The sequence below is a fragment of the Ammodytes marinus genome (genome assembly GCF_949987685.1).
Source record: "Ammodytes marinus genome assembly, chromosome: 14".
NCBI classification, from domain to species: Eukaryota; Metazoa; Chordata; class Actinopteri; order Uranoscopiformes; family Ammodytidae; genus Ammodytes; species Ammodytes marinus.
In genome coordinates, this window is record NC_137218.1 from 27,270,132 (window position 1) to 27,289,410 (window position 19,279).

General features: G+C 41.3%; 1 protein-coding gene across 1 annotated transcript in view; it reads right to left on the minus strand.

Moving 5' to 3' along the window:
- Positions 1-2,585: 2,585 nt before the first annotated feature.
- Positions 2,586-19,279, minus strand: part of zzef1 (zinc finger, ZZ-type with EF hand domain 1) — a 48,495-nt gene continuing 31,801 nt past the window's right edge. Inside the window, exons 41-54 of the mRNA XM_080041569.1 lie at positions 19,085-19,259; positions 18,146-18,278; positions 17,821-18,047; positions 15,923-16,234; positions 15,293-15,393; positions 14,627-14,762; positions 13,631-13,990; positions 12,974-13,117; positions 12,400-12,568; positions 12,061-12,159; positions 11,310-11,475; positions 10,548-10,698; positions 7,908-7,979; positions 2,586-4,900 (exon numbers count right to left, since the gene is read on the minus strand). Coding sequence (XP_079897695.1) covers positions 4,820-4,900; positions 7,908-7,979; positions 10,548-10,698; positions 11,310-11,475; positions 12,061-12,159; positions 12,400-12,568; positions 12,974-13,117; positions 13,631-13,990; positions 14,627-14,762; positions 15,293-15,393; positions 15,923-16,234; positions 17,821-18,047; positions 18,146-18,278; positions 19,085-19,259 — 2,326 coding nt within the window. The 3' untranslated portion in view covers positions 2,586-4,819. The remainder of the gene's footprint in view (positions 4,901-7,907; positions 7,980-10,547; positions 10,699-11,309; positions 11,476-12,060; positions 12,160-12,399; positions 12,569-12,973; positions 13,118-13,630; positions 13,991-14,626; positions 14,763-15,292; positions 15,394-15,922; positions 16,235-17,820; positions 18,048-18,145; positions 18,279-19,084; positions 19,260-19,279) is intronic.

Sequence of the window (19,279 nt, forward strand, 5' to 3'; positions counted from 1 at the left end):
ACTACCAACATATAAAAACCATGTGATGATATTAGCTAAAGACTAGCCTGAAATGCTAAGAGAGGTAGTTTTTTCTCAAATTGTGGTGGTGGGGGAAAGTGAGCCAAATGCTGTGGGGGAAAGTGAGGCACTGTCTCACTTTCCCCACCCATGAGGCACAAGTTAAGTTTAGTCTTAAACATATTTTAATGTAATATTACATAACTTGTGTTTTATGTTAATGTCATACACATTGTAGAAAAGCCATCATGCCAAGGAAATACACCAGGAAGACGACCTGGGGCAACCACACGGAAAGAGAACCTTCTCATCTTTCCCTGTAACCTTCAGGGCTGGAATGTAGAGTAGGCCTAGTTGTAGAGTATGACAGGCTGATGTTATAATCCAGTTGGGTCTTCTCCTGTGTTCTGAGTCCCAGGCTGTTCTTGCTGGTTCTGATTTTCCTATGCTTTGACCCCCAGACACAAGCTGGCTCTACGGGTCCAGTGTTCTGACCCCCAGACTGTGTTCTAATCTAATTAGTTCTATTTGAATCTTATTAAAACCTTTTGAATTATAATATGTTGTATTTGATTTTGTTCAGAGTTACTTTCAAGTGTTAAGAAAATTTGCTTTGCTTAATTGACCAAACACCATCATTATTTTACGAGTCCAACATTAGTTCTGGAATGTGTGGCTAGCTTTCAGGATTCTAACTGTTACAATATGTGTTGTTATGGTAGCTTCAGAGTGAAAAAATTAAGTGGATCAGTTTACCCCCTTGATTTTTCTGGTCTGTCTCAGTTTACCCCACAGCTGGGGTAAAGTGAGCCACATGACAACTTTTTTTAAAACAATCATATTTTCACTGCCCTTTGTCTTGAAAAAATTCTGCTAATGCCCATTTCTAGGAAACATCTTGAATTAATGGGAAATGTGTTAATTTGAGTGATAAATCATTTTAGCTCGCTTAGAGGGGAGCAGATGTAAAAAGTGGCTCAGATTACCCCGTTCTCCCCTATCAGTTTTCGTCCTTGGTTGTACTCTCTGTCAAATATGTTTTTGAGGGGCGCCCTTTGCTCAGTTGGTAGGGCGTCAACTGTGACATCACTTTATTTCTGTCATTCCTCACTATGGTTACCCGAAATGTAATAATTCACTGTGACATTGAATAGCATTTGCACTTGCACATGCATTTCATCATATGGGCACCACCTGTCAATGTTTTAAATGCAGTCAGTTTTCTTGTTCTTACATTTGTTTGTTGAGTTATTATATTTGTATGTTGCTCATGTTGTACAGCCCTGAAGCTTTTCTGTGGGAAATTGGTCTGGAATACATTTTGATTGATTTGTCTGCATTTCAGTCTGCTAGAGCAGCCTAATATTGCACATACAAAGAAACGGAGGGGACTTCATAGTAATGGATTTATTCTAACCAAGATCATACTCACCATGCGTTCCAAATCACATACTTTTTACTTTTCCTACACTACATACTAAAAGTACAGAAGAGTTTTAGGGCCACGGGAGAGAAAAAAACAAATCAGATAAGTAAGACTGTTTTTGATTATGTCGAGAAATGTCAAGAATAAAGACGAATACTCCAAATTGCAATTCGAGTTAATGGGGGATTTATGTATTTTCAGCATGCTACAATTGACGTGCATGTATTGGGACATCCTATATCTTTTTCTGGCATACTAAATAGTAGGGGGATTGGAACGCAGGGATGCATTTCTAATCCTGACAAAGTCCCAGCAGCTTTTACATGCACGAATCATGATGCAATTCCTCTCTGCCTTTACCGATGCTTTCGTTTTACCTTGAATAAATGAGTGCTCTGGGCAGAAAAAAGCTGAGTCACTCTGGTGGCGCGCGTGCGTGTGTGTGTGTGTGTGTGTGGGGGGGGGGGGGGTCCCTTATTGAATATTTCCTCCATATGATGTCATTATCGCACCAGTGATCATCTCTGCTGTTCCCCGAGCCTCAAGGAGGTAAACCAGGTGGAAAGAGAATGTTCTGCTTGGACAAACAGCAGACAAATGACAAAGGAGAATACAGTTCTGCTGAATCTGTGGGGAGGCTGTAATAAAGTGTAAAATATCTCCTTTTTTCTTTCTTTCTTAGAAGAAGGGATCCAAGCAGCGGGACAGAGAACTATCTATGGCGCAGTATATGTGTGAGTGAGTGTTGGCTCCAATCAATTCTGGCTCAACGATGGGTACATTCGTTCCCTGTGTTCCAATTCACATACTCTTTCTTTTTACTTCACTACATACTAAAGCTCAGAAGAGTTTGGGGCCACGGGAGCAAAAAACAAAATCAGATAAGGAAGATTTGTTTTCATTATGTCAAGAAATGTCAAGAATAAGGATGAATATTGCAAAATGCTATTGGAGTTAGTGGGGCATCTAGGTATTTTTGGCATGCAATTGACGTGCATGTATTGGGACATCCTAAATATTGTTCTGGCATACTAGATAGTATGGAAGTATGGGTATTGGAACACAAGGCCAATTTGTTGTTGCACAGAAATCCTCTCTTGAGCCGTACGACGTAAAAAAGAAAAACGCATGACAACAAGTTGTATTTATATCATTTCTATTTTTTTTTATTAGAAATGGATCACATTTCAACCCAAGCAGTACGTTTTTTTTAACCTTCAATGTGCCATGCATACAAAATCAGAATCAAAGTGTCCATCCGTTAGTGCCCCCGATACAGTTCGTATTTGTGTTAAGGGGTTGATATATCAAAGTCGTTTCTTTTCCTGTCCGATTAATATTCACAGATATGTACATTGAAATTAGTCCACCTCGAATATCAAGCATCCTCGTAAAACAAGAAAAACCAGCATTAAAAGTAAAAAGTTACAAAAAACTTCAAACGAAAACAATATATTTCTCTTTTTTTAAAATATAATTAATAACTATTTAGGCTATCATGAGTTAAATTATGATTGCTTCATTTATAACCGTAGGCACGTCGTAGGATAGGGTGAGGCGTCGTAGAAGCCAAAATGGAGGCCATGTTTTTTTTTCTTCCTCACTGCAGCTGATGTCTGTGTAAACCAAACCACCGAGCTGTTACTACAGTCCTGGATGGGACCGCGTTTAAAAGAAGAATAAGTAGAAAAAAATAAAGAAAAAAAATATATATCAGAGAGGGGACTGTGACATGGCTAACAATGATTGGTTTCTTTGGTTTAAACCACCATGACCTCCTACAACTTAAAAGAATGGCTGCATCTGAAATGATTACTGTAATGATTGGAAAACAAACTCTCTGTCGATCTCACTCTCCTTGAATCTTTTTTTGATTTGTCATCAATACAACTGTACACATGTCTACTTTAACACAATGACAGTGTATGTGTGGATGTGGCTGGAAGTGGATCTCAGCTTGAATTAAATGTGGAGTTAGTGGTTTTTAAGTGATTGAAAAAGTCCCGTGTAACATTTAAGGAAGTGTCACGCCCATTATCTGTGTCATTAGAAAAAGATGAGGTAATTCATTATTAAAGAGTCCAACTTTGTTGTGTTACTAGTGAAGAAGTGGGATAACATGTTTATTTTAGAGTCATCTTTATGACAATAGATCAACATGAATTCTTAACATGACAGTTAAGTCTTTTCAAGTGAAGTGAGGCGAACACAGTCCATGTGTGTATTAGTGGGAATCAGCAGTGTTTACTGCCATATATATATATATATGTTATAACACATTCATTATGATACACGGACCTATGTGATACACTTTCATCTATGATTCAGGTTTTCATTCGCTGCTGTGATAAAGAAGTCATACCCTCCTAACAAAGTGCTGAACCTAATTATACCTTCCATAAAATAAAAAATTGTTAATAAATAAATCAGGATAAAACTGAAGGCCTTCAAGAGATTCCATTTTTTCTTTTTTTTGCTGCTGCTATTCATTTTCATGAACATCATTTGACATCATATATGGCCTTTCATTCACTAGTGATGGAGTGAAAATATTTCAATATTGATAAGAAGGAGGAATGCATTGCGATAGTATATTATCACAGCTTTCCCCTCAGCTGGCCCGTTGTTCATTCTGATCCTATGCTGAGACTGTGGCTATGGTGACAATCACCTTAAGCCTCACTTCTGAAGTGGCTCTCACAGACAGAAAGTGGATTTGTTTCCCCTATCCTTCAAATAGAGCAATACAAAAAAATACCATCATTTACTTCGGAGAGAAGGAGGGAAGGTGGAGAAAGAATGGAGAAAGGGAGTGTGGATGAAATGATGAAGGGATGAGCTAGTAGGTCAGTGCTTTCTCCTGGTGGTTGACTAATGAGACTGCACTGTCCTGGACAGTATTTTTAGGATGCTCTATGTGTCCTCTGAGACACACACGCGTCGCCAAGGTGACCTGTTTTCAACCATGCTCAACTATGGAACCCAGAGTGGCTGCTGTTTAGGAGGGGAGAAGGCAGGATGAAAAAAAAGGAAATATACTTCCCCTTGAAGGTCGCTAATTTGGCACAGTCAATGTCCTTTTAGCACGGCTTCTTCAAGTAAAAACTTAATATATATTCATACATAAAATAAAAAAATTAGACCCCCCCGCAATTGTTCCTGTTCCAGTGAATGTACATGCTGATATTACTGGATTCACCTAAGGCAAAAAGGATTTATGAGTGAGTGAGTGAGTGAGTGAGTGTGGAAAAGTTCTCAGTTTGAGTAAAGCCCTCCACAGCCCATGTCCAGAGTGCTGCAGAGAGTTACCCAGTGGAGGGGCTGTCCTGTTGGGGGGGAGGAGGAGAGGGAGAGGGCTCCAGCTGACTCAGGCTCTCTCTCTCGCTCTCTCTCTCAGGCAGACATGTTGAGGAGCTTGGTAGATTTATTGGGGTAGTTGATGGCCAGGCTGATGGCAGCGATGTTCTTCAGAGCCTAGACAATAAAGAGAGAGAGAGAGAAAGGGGAATGAAAGGGAAGAACAGGGAGAAGCTTGTTGTTCACCTTGTGTTGAGCTCTGCATGGTGAATGATGAGACAGAGGTCAATTGAGCATGACTGACGATTCAGAGACTTCTGTCCGTCAGGTTAATACAATAACCAAAGGGTCTGATAGAATGGCTTGAAAGAGTGACCCGTTTGCTATACATTATCCCGCTTATGACACGACTACTAACTAAATGAATTAATCAAAAGGAAATGTTGTTTTACGTTTGGTTTTATGGATTTCGGAAAAAAAACGCTTTTAGAAACACCTTCATTGTGTACGCTACAAAACAATAGTCCAATACGGTTTGGAACTTCCTCCATAGCAAAGGTAACTATGAAGCTCACTCATGTCGTCTTGACTGGAGTCTTTTCAACATTAACTATGACGCCAAAGCTCCCTGCTCCCCACGTACGTTATCAAGTCTCACTTTTTTTCCTTCTACTTCAAAATACATTTTGTGAAATGAAGGGTGTGTAATTAAGAGCGGAGGCACACAATGAGCAAACTACACAAGAGGAGCTTTGCTTTTGCATTACTGTCTGGCCTCAAACAACTCAACTTAACTTTGCACAAAACGTCTTAAAATAGATCAGGCATATAGCCATACTATTTACATATTAGGTAAGCCTTTTGGATTATGGCCGAATACAGTCATATAAGGGTAACTATCCAGACCTCTGCCTTGCTGCCTTGAGGGAGAATACTGTTACAGTACTATGTATTAAATGAAGCTGCTGGAACAGTAAAAGATGCTGGTTAAATGTTAGTAGTAGAATCTTCTTCTTAAAGCAAACATTGACGTGTCCATATACCTGTTCATGGATGAGTATTTATCTATAGCTACTTCTCTAGCCACCTGATGAATGTTAGTTTACAGAGTTATATTGGCTAGTTTCTAACTGTCTGCCGTCTGGCAGCTAGCTTAACCGTTGTTTGATCAGAGCTTGTTTGTGGATAACAGCTGCCTTGGCTGTTAACAGTAAAGTTGCAGGCCCCTCAACAAAAAGAATGGAGGGAAGCGTGGAATCTTTGTGTGGTGTACACTATGTGAAAGTGACGTTCACAATACACAGTCAGTGGAGCTGTTGCAAAAAAATAGAAATATTGATTAGTGCCAAAAGGTCCCCAACAAAAGAGACTTAAATGTATATAGTTGTAGGTTTAAGGGTTAATGATTATGCTGCCACTCATTCGTGGATTTTTCAGATGATGTTAAATTCCTCCTCCTCATAAAGTGCCATTTACACAGTGATTTTAGTCCAAATGAACTCCAGCTAATTCAGCGACACACAGCGGTACTCACAAAGCCGTCCGTTAACATTCTCAGATGGTGTAGTGGGAAATGAATTTGCGAAACAAAAAGGTACTTTCCCCCGTTTTCAGACTATAATTCAAGAGTGCAAGAGAGTAAATAAAGGGCCGGCAGCAGGAGTGGGCATTCTGTGGATCTTCTGAATACTGTGCTACTCAGCTAAACAGGCCACTGACGGAGATCAAGAGTTCAATAAAACTTAAAGAAAACCTTGTTCCTAGTGAGTGAAAGGTTTCATTTTGGAGGACTTTGGAACATTTCTTCAGCCCCTTGAAAGTCAACTACAGACAATTGACTGTTGATGTGTTGCATTAGCTTTTATCTCAACCAATTCACACTGTTTACTGCTCCTACTTCCGTAATGGAGAGTCTTGTTAAAGAAAAGTAATAGTAGTCGGACGTTCCCTGGAAAAGGTACATTTCAGTGATATGGAAGTGCATTTTGATTTTCCCCAGCAGAAAAATAGCAAACAACAACAACAACAACAACTGTATGCCAAATTTTCACTGAAAGGACTAAAACGTCGGATAGCAACATGACAAATCTTGTCAATGGACTGAAAAGAAAAGATCTAAATAATCTGTGCATTATGCAGAAAGTCAAAGGATGAGAAGCCCCTCGCAGCGTTACAACCACCAGACCAAAACCAACATGGCTAACAAGCCTTTGGCCTCAATGTCAAGAGACAAGCAAGCGCTCGACACACAGGTAACACACTCAATAAATGTTCTTTCTTATAGGGCTGTATTTTTGAGGTGCACAATGCTTCGGCAGAGGGGAATGTGGTTACTTTTGCAGAGCCTAAACATGTAATTAACTATAGTAGATACATTTACTATGCATGTCTTTTTTTATAATGTAATAATTCATTTATCAAAACTAAGTCATTTTGAGGACCCTTGAACCAAACACAAGTCTACCATATGTTGGTAAACTAAACTGCATTTGCCGTAACTTGTAAAATAGTCTTACTTGATATTGAAAAAATAATAATAATCATGACCAAAAAAATCAAATAAAAATCTTGATATGATATGTTTTGCCATATTGCCCACCCCTACTGCAGTCACCTATGGCTTTGTTTTCATCCTGACAGGTATTAGGTAAGTGTAAAACCTAACCACCCACAGTGTGTTTTCATCCTATGCTCCTCTTAAACTGCCTGTAGGCTCCTGTGCAGTATGACAGAGAGTGCTGTGGATCGCTCGGCCACACATGATAATGGACTGTAATTAAGCAATACATTAGTCTCCAGAGTGTGGCCCACACACATTCTAAACAAGGGGAGGGGGGGTGTGGAGGGATCTGCACCGTGTCAACAGCTTGTGATTCACTGGCTAACAGAGGCTCCAGTCACCATGATGAGTCACAGCCAATGAAGAACGCTCAATCTACATGAGAGAGGGCTGCAGGATATTTTGACAGTGTAACCCCTGGAACACACATCCTACCTCTACTGCACGTCTGCGTCTGACTTCTTTTCTAAGACCGTGAAAACACACTACAGGGGCCACACATTCAAGCTCGGACGCGCTGCCGACAGCCTCCAGAGGCGCTCCCTCCTATGGCCCTAATACTCTTGCATTTAAAAAGTAAATCGTCATTATTCAGAAAACGGAAAGAAAGAGTGAAAGTCTTACCATTCTAGTGTGGTTGAGGAGCTGCTCGTCAGTGGTCATGGCTAGCAGGTACTCCTGGAGGATGCCCTGGGCCTGGAACACACAACAGAGGCTGCTAACATGGGGGTCACACTACAATGCAACACTGATAAACCTCACAGATCAAATTACTGTCACGAATAGAAGGAACTTCCAGAGACAAACAGAAGAGATGAATTGAGACATAAATGAGGCCTGGTTCCCTTGACCACTGTTTTATCTCCCTCTCAGCATCATATGTGAACGGTGGAATTTTCTTTAATTTTCATTTTCATTTTCTTTCTTTGTTTAAACTTTCGAGATCATTGGGGGGGGGGGGGGGGTCAACCTTATTTCCAATGACGTCGAGTCAAACAAATTGGAAAGCAAAATGTACAATGCAAATACATAAAAGACAGAGGCAAAACCATTTAGAAAGTGATGTAGAATGGCCACAATTAAAAACAATGACGTGGCTCAAAGTACAACATACTGTATATATTTTCAATATAGCCAACAATATAGCCCTATTTAAACACAGTTGCAGGTGGAATGTTGGAATATTCAGTCGAAAGGTTAAACACACTGAGGAGCGCTTCCACTAAAGCCCTAGAAGAGAGACATACCTCAGGGTTACATACGCACAAGGAGCTGGGATGAACACAGATAAGACTACTAGCGGCTAAATGGGCTGAAACTGGCTCTTTTTTTTTCTTCCTTTTACAGCGCTAGAGAGACACAGTCCAGAGCTCCGGTCCCGCCATTCATCTCACAGCACCCCCGAGTGTTTACACTGGACATCCTAGGACCATTTGTACAGTCACTAGTCCATGACATACAGAGAGGGTTTGATTCCTAAATATAACTCGTTTCACTTCCTGGAGTGGAGAGAGTTCATTGAAATCTCAGTGGACCCGGCTGTGAACTCTGTGTGAGCACATACAAAAGAAAAGAGGAGACTGATGTGGAATGTGGAGCGCTTTGGCCATGAAAAAATAAAAAGCCTTTAAAATAAGCTGCTTCCAGGCTCAGACCTAATATGGCCACAGAAAGGCTCCCTCGATGAGAGGTTGAGGGCTCCACTAAGTTAGCTTCCCACGAGTTTTACAGTAGAGTGACCATGGAGTGTATGTCATCATCACTGCAAGTAAAGCTTATATGTCAACATGCGATGTTAGCTAGTAGCGGCCTTATCCTTTCTTTATAGTGACAAACAGGGACAGGCTGTTGAAGGAACTGGCACTGATCTTAACAGTTGGTGACACTTTTCCAATAGTCAATCATGTGTGTATTAACCTCCTGCCTGGGTTAGAAAAGCCCTCTCTGAGCAGATACAGATGTGAAGAAGTTCCCGGTGTAACCCAGTTTAAGAATCCCATCCACTGGCTTTATTCAGGTTTAACTGACAGCCACTGACTTTTTAATAACAAACAATTGCTGTGCATGCCCTATGAACAAGTACACCCATGTTTAGCTCATTTACCTCTGCTAAGGCCTGCATCTCATACTACTAACTTGAAGCTATGAATGAGGGGCTGGAAGTGGCCAAGCCCTGCATCACACACACATGTTGACAGCTCTGAGATGATGCTATGCTGCATGCTATGTCATAGCAGAACACACAGCACTGGGGTTGTCCTTGAAGGCTATCCCAGGGAACACTGCAGTGCTGAGTACTGCTACTGCCCCCTGGTGGTTGTAGACACACACTGCTCTTTCTCCCTCCCATGAAACAGCATTGGTTTTGGTGCAGATGGGAACACAGAATGACAAGTCAACCGATGTCATATTATTGTCAGATCCTCAGCGAGGGAACAGGGAAAACAACAAAGATGGGAAGCTCCTGGCTGACAGTGCGCTTATAAGCCTTGAGACACTTCTCTTAATCAATAATCCAAGCCAAATAACAGAGAGACAGAGAGAGAGAGAGAGATAAAGAAAGAAAGAAAGAAAGAAAGAAAGAAAGAAAGAAAGAAAGAAAGAAAGAAAGAAAGAAAGAAAGAAAGAAAGAAAGAAAGAAAGAAAGAAAGAAAGAAAGAAAGAAAGAAAGAAAGAAAGAAAGAAAGAAAGAAAGAAAGAGAGAAAGAAAGAAAGAAAAGGGAGAGAGAGAGAGAGAGAAAGAAAGAAAGAAAGGGGAGAGAGAGAGAGAGCGCCAGTACGCATCACAAAATACATGGCATCTCTTCCTCTCCCATGCAGTCTGCAGGGAGTCGGTGTGTGGCTGTGTGCAGATGGCAGGGCCGGGCTTTGGCCACGAGCCCAGTACAGAACAGGTGGGTGGGTGGAACATGCTCATCTCCCAGAGAGAGACACATAGACAGTGAGAAGGGGAACAGGCAGAGGTAGATATGTGTTTCAGAACAGACTTGGCAGAAATGAAATATAATATTCATAAGTATTTTTTTTTATAAGTGTTTGAAAAAGAAGAATGTATTACCCTAGCATGCGCCTTTTATATTTACATAGGAGCGGGGCGCAAATCCATGTTGCACCGCCATGTTTCTACAGTAGCAGTGGCGGATGATGCCATCTTTAGTAACTACGGTAGCTTTTTGCCCTTAAAAGGCCACATATATAAATACTAAATACAACGATATTACACACTGTATTTTTAAATTGTGTGTGTGTGAGTTAGTGTCTCACCATGGCCCGGGCCTCTGCAATGAAGAATAGTTCGGTGAGAGCTCTGTGAAGAGGCAGCAGCACAGTGATACTGGTGGGATCCTGACTCAGGCCGTTCTCCATGCTCATGAATAGCTGCCATAGAGGACGCAGCAGGGTCAGCTCACAGGCTCTGCAACACACACACACACACACACACACACACACACACACACACACACACACACACACACACACACACACACACACACACACACACACACACACACACACACACACACACACACACACACACACACACACACACACACACACACACACACACACACACACACACACACACACACACACACACACACACACACACACACACACACACACACACACAAATAATTACATTTCAACCAGAGCCACTTCAAATGAGTTCAACCTGAATCATTTATCATGAAGTTATAGAGCATACTATACCGTCATGAACTGAGCAGAACTTCACTGTCTACAGATCTATCTTTTCACAGAGTGTGTGATATTGTCAACGTGACCGAACAGTTGCTGAGTCAGTCTCTGTGCATATGCAAACTCCTAAACACACCATTCACTTCATTTCCATGGCGACTTCCACCACATACATGAAGGCTTTTATGCAAACCCTGTGTGAGGATGCAATCCTACACTTCAGGTCAATTTCAATGGTTACAGAAACCAGTGAAAAACCAGTGAAAAGCATTGAAGAGAATCAGAGGGAAAGAGGACCAAATGTAAGAACAAAGGATGGAATCTTACGTCTGGGACGGGCACTGCAGGAGGCGGAGCAACAGGTGAATGGCTTTGAGTCTCTGGTTTCCAGTCTGGCGACAGGCCACGCCCACCTGCCACTCCCAGATGTCTGCCAGGGTCAGGTGACTCAGCACTTGTTCGTCTGCTAACATTTGCTTCAGGATCTCAAAACCTGGTTAGGGGAGAACACAAGTAGAGAAGTCTGACCAAGCTGACGATACATGTTGAGGTCAATCTGCATTAAGCTTAGTAATCTGCACAGTTGTGCTCTGTCAAATGAAGCAGGTAGGCACATATCTTTAGCCTCATATAATAAACTCTACTTTTACTCTACATCTACTCTATTCTACATCTACTTTTCGTTAGCCTAATAGCATAATTGCCTAAGTCATATTTTAAGGGTTATAGAGTAAGGTAAAGTAGATGTAGAGTAGAGTAGATGTAGAATAGAGTAGATGTAGAGTAAAAGTAAAGTAGAGTAAATATGATTTAGGCATTATGTGAAAGTGTGTCATCATGACTGAGGAAGCTTAACAATGATTAACAGAGATGGGCTTGGATTTAATTTATGTGAACTTCTTCCCATTTCTTGTAATCCAAATCATCAAAATGTTTGCCATAATTCATGTATCTCGTTATGCTTTCTTAATAACATTATTTTCTGTATGACCATTTCTGTTTTCCTTTTAAAATGTGCAAATCAATTCAATCAATCAAAAAAAAAATAGCAGCGAGTTTCTGTTCCAATGTGAAGTACCTGTCTGGAAGCGTCCTCTGTGGCCTCCTGTCACTGTGAACTTGTAGCCCCACTCTGTGTTGCTCATGTCGGACATGAATCTGTAGTACAGCGTATCACCTGAGAGAAAACCAACACACAGGGCAACATGTTAATGAATCAGATTTAAAACATAATAGTCAATCTATCTGAAAAGCGAAAGACAAAAAGACACATTAAAACAAGAAATAAAAATGGAAAAACTTGTCAAATCGTTAGCCTCATAGCATAATTGCCTAAATCATATTTACTCTACTCTACATCTACTTTACCCTACTCTATAACCCTTAAAATATGACTTGTTAACGAAATGTTCCTCACCGGGAATCTCAAAGTCGGGCCATTTCTGAGGCGAGCCGCTGAAGTTGTGGACGTCCTGGAGGAAGTCACTGCTGCTGGACATGATGAGCTCGTCACAGCCCACCTCGGTGTAGCAGCGCGAGTCAAACTTTACTGACAGGAAGATGGCCCCAGGGATGTGCACCTTGTCCTATTGAGAGAAAGATGGGACACCATAGTCACTACTAGAGTCTTTTAATGGAATGGCATAAATACAAATACAACATGGAACACATTCTCCTTTACAAATAAGGATACGTGCCAGCTCTATTGTAAAATCCTCTTGTTTTCAACATTGTGTGACCACCTCAAAAGGTTGAAAATGAAAAGATTGGCATGACAAATTAGGGGGAAAAAAATTCTGGCGGGGGCATATAAGCTCAGCAAAATCAGTCAAATCCGAACCGGGCCCGTTTACTGCATGTCATCTCCTTTTCTCTCCCCATTTTCTACTCTGCACTCTACTCTTCAACTATCAAATGAAAAAAAGGTAAAAATATCTGTTAATTAGGTGATTAGTGATAAAAAAAAGGAAACTAAATGTCAGTTAACTCACCTCAAAGTTGGTGTTGTTGTCATATGGATGCTTGGACTCTCTGAACTGCACAGCCATCCCTGGCTCCTCCATGAACTGACAGGCAGTGAGAGACAGACTGCACAGCATACTGTGGCTGCAGCCCTTCAGCACCCTCTGCAGAATCTGAGCATTCACAGATTAGAACAATCACATTAATGCACAAATGAAAATAAAATAATAATAATTAAAATAGCTAGAAATGTATCATGTGGAATCAAATGGTATGCCAATTTAATGTGGAGTCAGCCTTTCTGGAAAACGCTTGTTGTCAAAATAACTTTGTAGAAATCAGTGAATATCACAAACCGCTTCCTGTGTCCATACAGTGTGCGCGATGAAAATAAAATCAAGTGTTATGACAATAACCCAGCAAAGGCTAAGTTAACAGAGGGGACCCAACGTAGCTAGCAACATGTCCGTTTACAGAGCCTAGGCTGTGTATTAACACCAGGTTTTTATTCAGTGCACACACGGTACGGACAGGTAGCGCATTGTGAGGATAATATATTCACAGATTTTGACAAAAGTGATTTCAAAAACCAAGCATTGTCCAGAATCACTGACTACCACCTTTAAAACACCAAGACAAACTTCTCATTCAGAAACATATTCTATTTTCCCTCCTTGTGCCCCCACCTTCTCCCACAGCGGCCTCTCCTCCAGCTGCATTAGCATGTCCAGGATGTAGGCCATGTGCGAGGCTCCGTTGAGCTCCAGAGCCTCCTCGCTCAGGGCTGCCTCGGCGGGCCAGTCGGCCAGCAGCGAGGCCAGCACGTGGCGGGCGTACAGCGTGGCGATGGCCTGGTTGACCTTCACCAGGTACTGACGCACGGCCCGGTTGCTGCGCACGTCCAGCTCCTTGTGCAGCAGGGCCGAGCTCTTGGTGCGCCGCTGTTTGGCGTAGCTGAGCTGAAGGTCGCTCTCCGAATTGGTGATGAGCTTCTGGGCCACTACGTTGATCTCTTCTGTGGCCTTCTCACAGTGACTGGGTTTGGACTGTGGGTAGGGAGGGAGATGATAAGGGCTAGGTTAGAATATTGACATTATGTTTTAGATCACCTGCAGCCTTTATCCGAAGTTATTTTATGTTTTTGTCAAACATAGTTGCAATAGGGTTCATTGTCAGCTGTTTTAAGTGTTTTTTTTATTCTCAAGATATTGCATAATGTCGTTGGTGATTGCTGAACAAATATGATTAACTGTAGCTCTGTAGGACTGTTTGAACAATCATGCTTGACTATGGTATCTGAAGAGTATGCTCCTGTGGTATAGAATAGGAATGTATTTGATTTATCATCGCAGAAGAACCGATGTTCTTTATTGGGATAAAGTGAAATTTGGTTATAAATATCTATCTGTAAATAATAAAAGAAAGAAGAGAATAAAAAATAGCAGACATACAACCATAAAGATAACAGAGGTAGCAGAAAAAGAAAAGATTATTAGATAGATCAGGGCCTTCATACGGGGACGTAAAGGCAGTACCGGTAGGTGGCAGGACTACACATCTGACTAGTCAAATCTGTCATCAATTGGACAACATGAAGCAGAATGGCCACATGCTGCATTTCAGAGAAAAATAAAACATTATACAGTACTGTTTCAGAACACATTTTTTTTTAAATGACTCACCACACATGACACCACGATCATGTCAGTGTCCACAGCCTTAGTGTTCCTCTCCTCAGAGCGGGCCCGTCTGCTAGGTTGCCATTTCTGAGCCAGCGTACGGATGGTCTCGTCTGTTTTGATCTCTTCTCCATCGAATCTGGAAAATACAACACCAAAGGCACAACACATAACAGGGGAGGTGTAAGATGAACTTTGTCATGGTGGATGATATGACAAAAAGGACATTGAAAACAAGCCCTGCGTTCCGAATCGCACACTTTCTACTATTTAGTATGGTAGAAAAAAGATTTTGAATGTCCCGATTATAGTGGACAAATTTAGGATGGTTAGAAAGACCCGGATGTCTACTACATCCAGCCAAGATTTTTAGTGCAGCATCCTATTTGGGCGATTCTGACCCATAATCCAGTGCAAACCTGAAGTGACGTCACATCGACGGAGCCTCCATATGAAAACAAACGGAGATGTGACGGATATAAAAGCAAGAGGCAAGATCAAGCCGCAATGTTATGAAGAAATAAATAAGTAAAAGTATGTCCCAATTGTGGCATACTGCATCCTAACTAGATTCTTTTTACGGTCAAATATAGTATGTAGGATAGAAAAAAGAAAGAGTATGAGATTCGGAACGCAGGGTAAGTTGTCTATAGGAAAGTTGATGCTGACCTCTTCTGCACTTCCAGGAAGAAGGAGTCAGTTCTTTTCATCTGCAGCTCATACATGGCTCTGAGGATGGGCAGCGGGGCGTTTAAGGCATCGTGGGTGATCTGCAGTGAAGAACAGGGGCTTATATTATTACAACGTTCTATATTCTGATGCATGTGCTAAAGCCTCTGGAAACCTGCTCTAAAATAGTCGGAATCAATGATGATATATGATATCAAAGTCAATAAGCTTTAACAAAAATCTGAATGAAAATAAATGTTCATATATATTATAAAACAAAGTATGTACTATGTAGACCAGTTGACGAAACTGTGCGGGTGTGGCCATATCAAACTGTCTCCATGGCAACAGTTGTTGTTTTTATAGAACGTTTGGGCAGAGAACTGCCGTGATTGGTTCAAAATACTTATTGTGTAATAAGAACACGAGCATAGCGTGCCTCATTTAAACTGAATTTCTTGAAAAGTTTATCAAACTTAAATGACAATCTTTAAGTTGGATGGTTGAATATGCCCAACTCTTTTCTGATGCTTTACCAACATGCAACCATCTCCCCAAATGACACAAAGGTAGGATTTGTTTTGGGTCTGGGTTTACAAGGGCTTTAATAAAACAGACTTCCATCATCACCTGGAAGCAGATCTTAGTCTCCTCGTCCAGCCCGTCTAAAGGGTCAGGCTTGTGGGCGTCAGTGTCTTCAGTGCAGCAGCTGGAGTGGTCCGAGTCTGCGTGCTCCTTGTCCGTGTCCCTGTGCTCCCTCTCTGGGTCCTGGGCCATGGAGTGGATCTCTCTCTTGGAGGAGTAGAGCATGATGGAGAGGATCTCCAGGTCTCGTAGTAACCACAGCTTGCTGAAGCCCGTCCCTTTGCTGCACTTCCTCACCAGCAGCTGGGTCAGCCCGCACTCATGGATGGCCTCCTGGGCTTCTTTTACTCCATGTTTCTACACAACATGGAACAAATGACAATGAGGGGAAAACACTCTGGAAGAATATTTTTTTTTATTTCGACTATTCGACTAGTCTATAATCATTTAGCGCAGGACTCGTTGAGTTCTGCTTGTTCTGCTTCAATTCAATTCAGTTTATTTAAGAAGGGGACAGTGCAAATTAATAAAACACATGATCATATATGGGTTAAAAATGACAGAATTAGCCAAAATGCTATCTGTAGCCCCTTGACATCGATGTTAAAAGAAAATACAATTAAACAAGAAAAACAACAACAACATAAACATGACGGAACCTCACAGACAAAACAGGGCATCACAGAACAAACAGAACTGACTAACTAAGGACTAAGCTTTGTGCCACACATAAAACCAGTGTCCCATGGTCGATTATAAGAGCAGTAAACCTCCTTAATCGGTTAAAGTATTGCTGGGTAGTGCTGTCGGATAGCCCAGACTTATTTTCTCCCAGTGAGGTAAATAGTATATTTGAAGTTTTCAGTGTCCGGTTAAAATTCATATAGCATAGGCTTACAAATGTGTCAGAGGATATAAACAAACACAAAGGTCAGTTATCATTTTACATTTAAGGTGGCTTGATTGATTGACAACGTCAACTCATGCACTGAGTAACATGAAACAATGTAAACTAGTTGTCACAAAGCGGACACAGACTGTATGATAGGGGCACTGCTCCACGTGCTGGGAAATAAATCGCTAATGGATTAGTATTTCTGGATCCGACCAGTGAGGGCGCAGACCTTCAAACGTTTAACCCACTAGTCATGTGCCTTCCTAATCTAAGCCTATTGTTCCAAGCCTTGTTCAAGATACAACCAATCACGTCTCATATAGACATGACTCCTGGGGTGCTGGCAGGTAGTGTTGTTTTTGTCAACAAAATGTATGACTAAATATCGTCGTCAACTAACCTTTTTCACGTGACAGTGACGAGACTAGACGAAAATAGTCACAGATAATATTGACTAAGAGAAGACAAAAATGCTCAAGACATTTAGTCGACAGAAACTTGACTAGACTTAAAGAGTTTAAACGTGACTAAGACTAATAAAAACTAAAATTAAAGTTTGACAAAAAGACTAGACTAAAACTAAAATTAAAACAGGCCGCCAAAAACAACACTAGTCTTCCGTGTCTGGAATTGCATGTATTCTTGAGTCTAATATAATAAGATAAGATAACCTTGTTTGACTTGTGAAATGGGGGACTTAAAGAACATTTTGATTTTGGCTGTACTATACTAGGTACTTGTACTATATTAACTGGGTTAAATATAATTGCATTACTAAAAAGACTAAAATACAAATGTCATTGACTAAGACTAGACTTAAATGTCATAAGTTTTTGTTGACTAATACTAGACGAAAATAGTCCAAGATAATTCTGACTAAGAGAAGACTAAAAAGCTCAAAGACTTTTAGTCAACTGAAACTTGACTAGACTAAAAAGAGTTTAAACGTGACTAAGACTAATAAAAACTAAAATTACAGTTTGACACAAAGACTGGACTAAAACTAAACTTAAAACAGGCCACCAAAAACAACACTACTGGCAGGTACCTTCAGTGTATTGTAGAGTCCTTTAAGGGCCAAGGAGAGCACCCAGGAGGCCTCCACGGCTTCAGGAGAGCCGTTGTCCTGGCTGGCCTGCAGCAGGTGGCTGATGATGGAGGTGAAGTTGCTCAGGTAGCAGCTGAGCTGGCTCTTAGGGAAGCCCTGCTTCTCTGACTGTGCTGGGAGGCCGGCTGTAGTGGAGTCCTGAGACTGGATCAGTTGGTAGTCCTTCACTAGAAAGAGTCCGTGAGTACACAACAAGGGTCATTCTATGTGGTCTTAGAACCACAGGGTAACAGAAGCTGTTAGTGGTGCTAACAAGGGCTCTCACCTGTTTTCCTCTTGCGAGTCTTCACATCCACCACTGCAGCATGGTTCTTCTCTGTGAAGTGTTTGAGCAGGATCATGTTGTGCCGTTCGTTGGCGTTGTCAATAAACACAGTCTGGGTTCCCACACACAGAACCTGACACACACACACACACACGTTTGAGAAAATGGATATATTGCGGAAACAGGACTTTTAAATTGTATTAAGAGTTATAGAAATATCAATATTATGTTATCATATTATTTTCTTTGTTGATTTTTTGTTGTCTATAACGCTATGAGATTTTTAAATTATTTAGTTGGAGCCTTCAAATAAGCCCACTGTACTATACTGCACTGTATTCACTTGTTATCTTTGTCATTCTGTACATTTACAAAAAATTGTACTCATTGAATGAGTGAACGTGGAGCCTATACACACCCAGACAATGTGATTGGGAGGTGAGCTACTCTTGCATGTACACAGTCAGAGGAGTCACAACTGAACTCAGGAGTTTGGGGAGCACAAATCACAACACTCCCTGCGTTCTGAATCACATACTCTTTATTTTTTCTATTCTACATACTACATCCGACTATGAAAATAATCTAGTTAGGATGCAGTAGGCATTCTATTGGGACATACTTTCACTTATTTATTTCATCATAACATCGCGCCCTGATCTTGCCTCTTGCTTTTATATCCGTCGCATCCCTGTTTGTTTTCACATGGAGGCTCCGTTGATGTGACGTCACTTCAGGTTCACACAGGATTATGGGTCAGAATCGCCCAAATGCTGTTTTCAACACTAAAAATCTTGGCCGGATGTAGTAGACATCCGGTAACTTGTAACCATCCTAAATCTGGCCACAAGAATCGGGACATCGTAAATCTTTTTTCTACCATACTAAAAAGTACGCGATTGGGAACGCAGGGCATCTCTATTGTAGTATTGCCCTTACCTCAGGGAAGCCCACCAGCACCAGCAGGGTGAAGAGGTTGGTGCGCTTCAGACTCTTAGGCAGCTGCTGGATACAGTGGTCGGTGAAGGCAGCGATGACCACGCTCCACTCGGGACAAGCATTCAGACTGTGGAGAATGTCTGCCACGGTGCACGCCCAATCCAGACCAATGCGACTGCAACGGCACGGGAACAG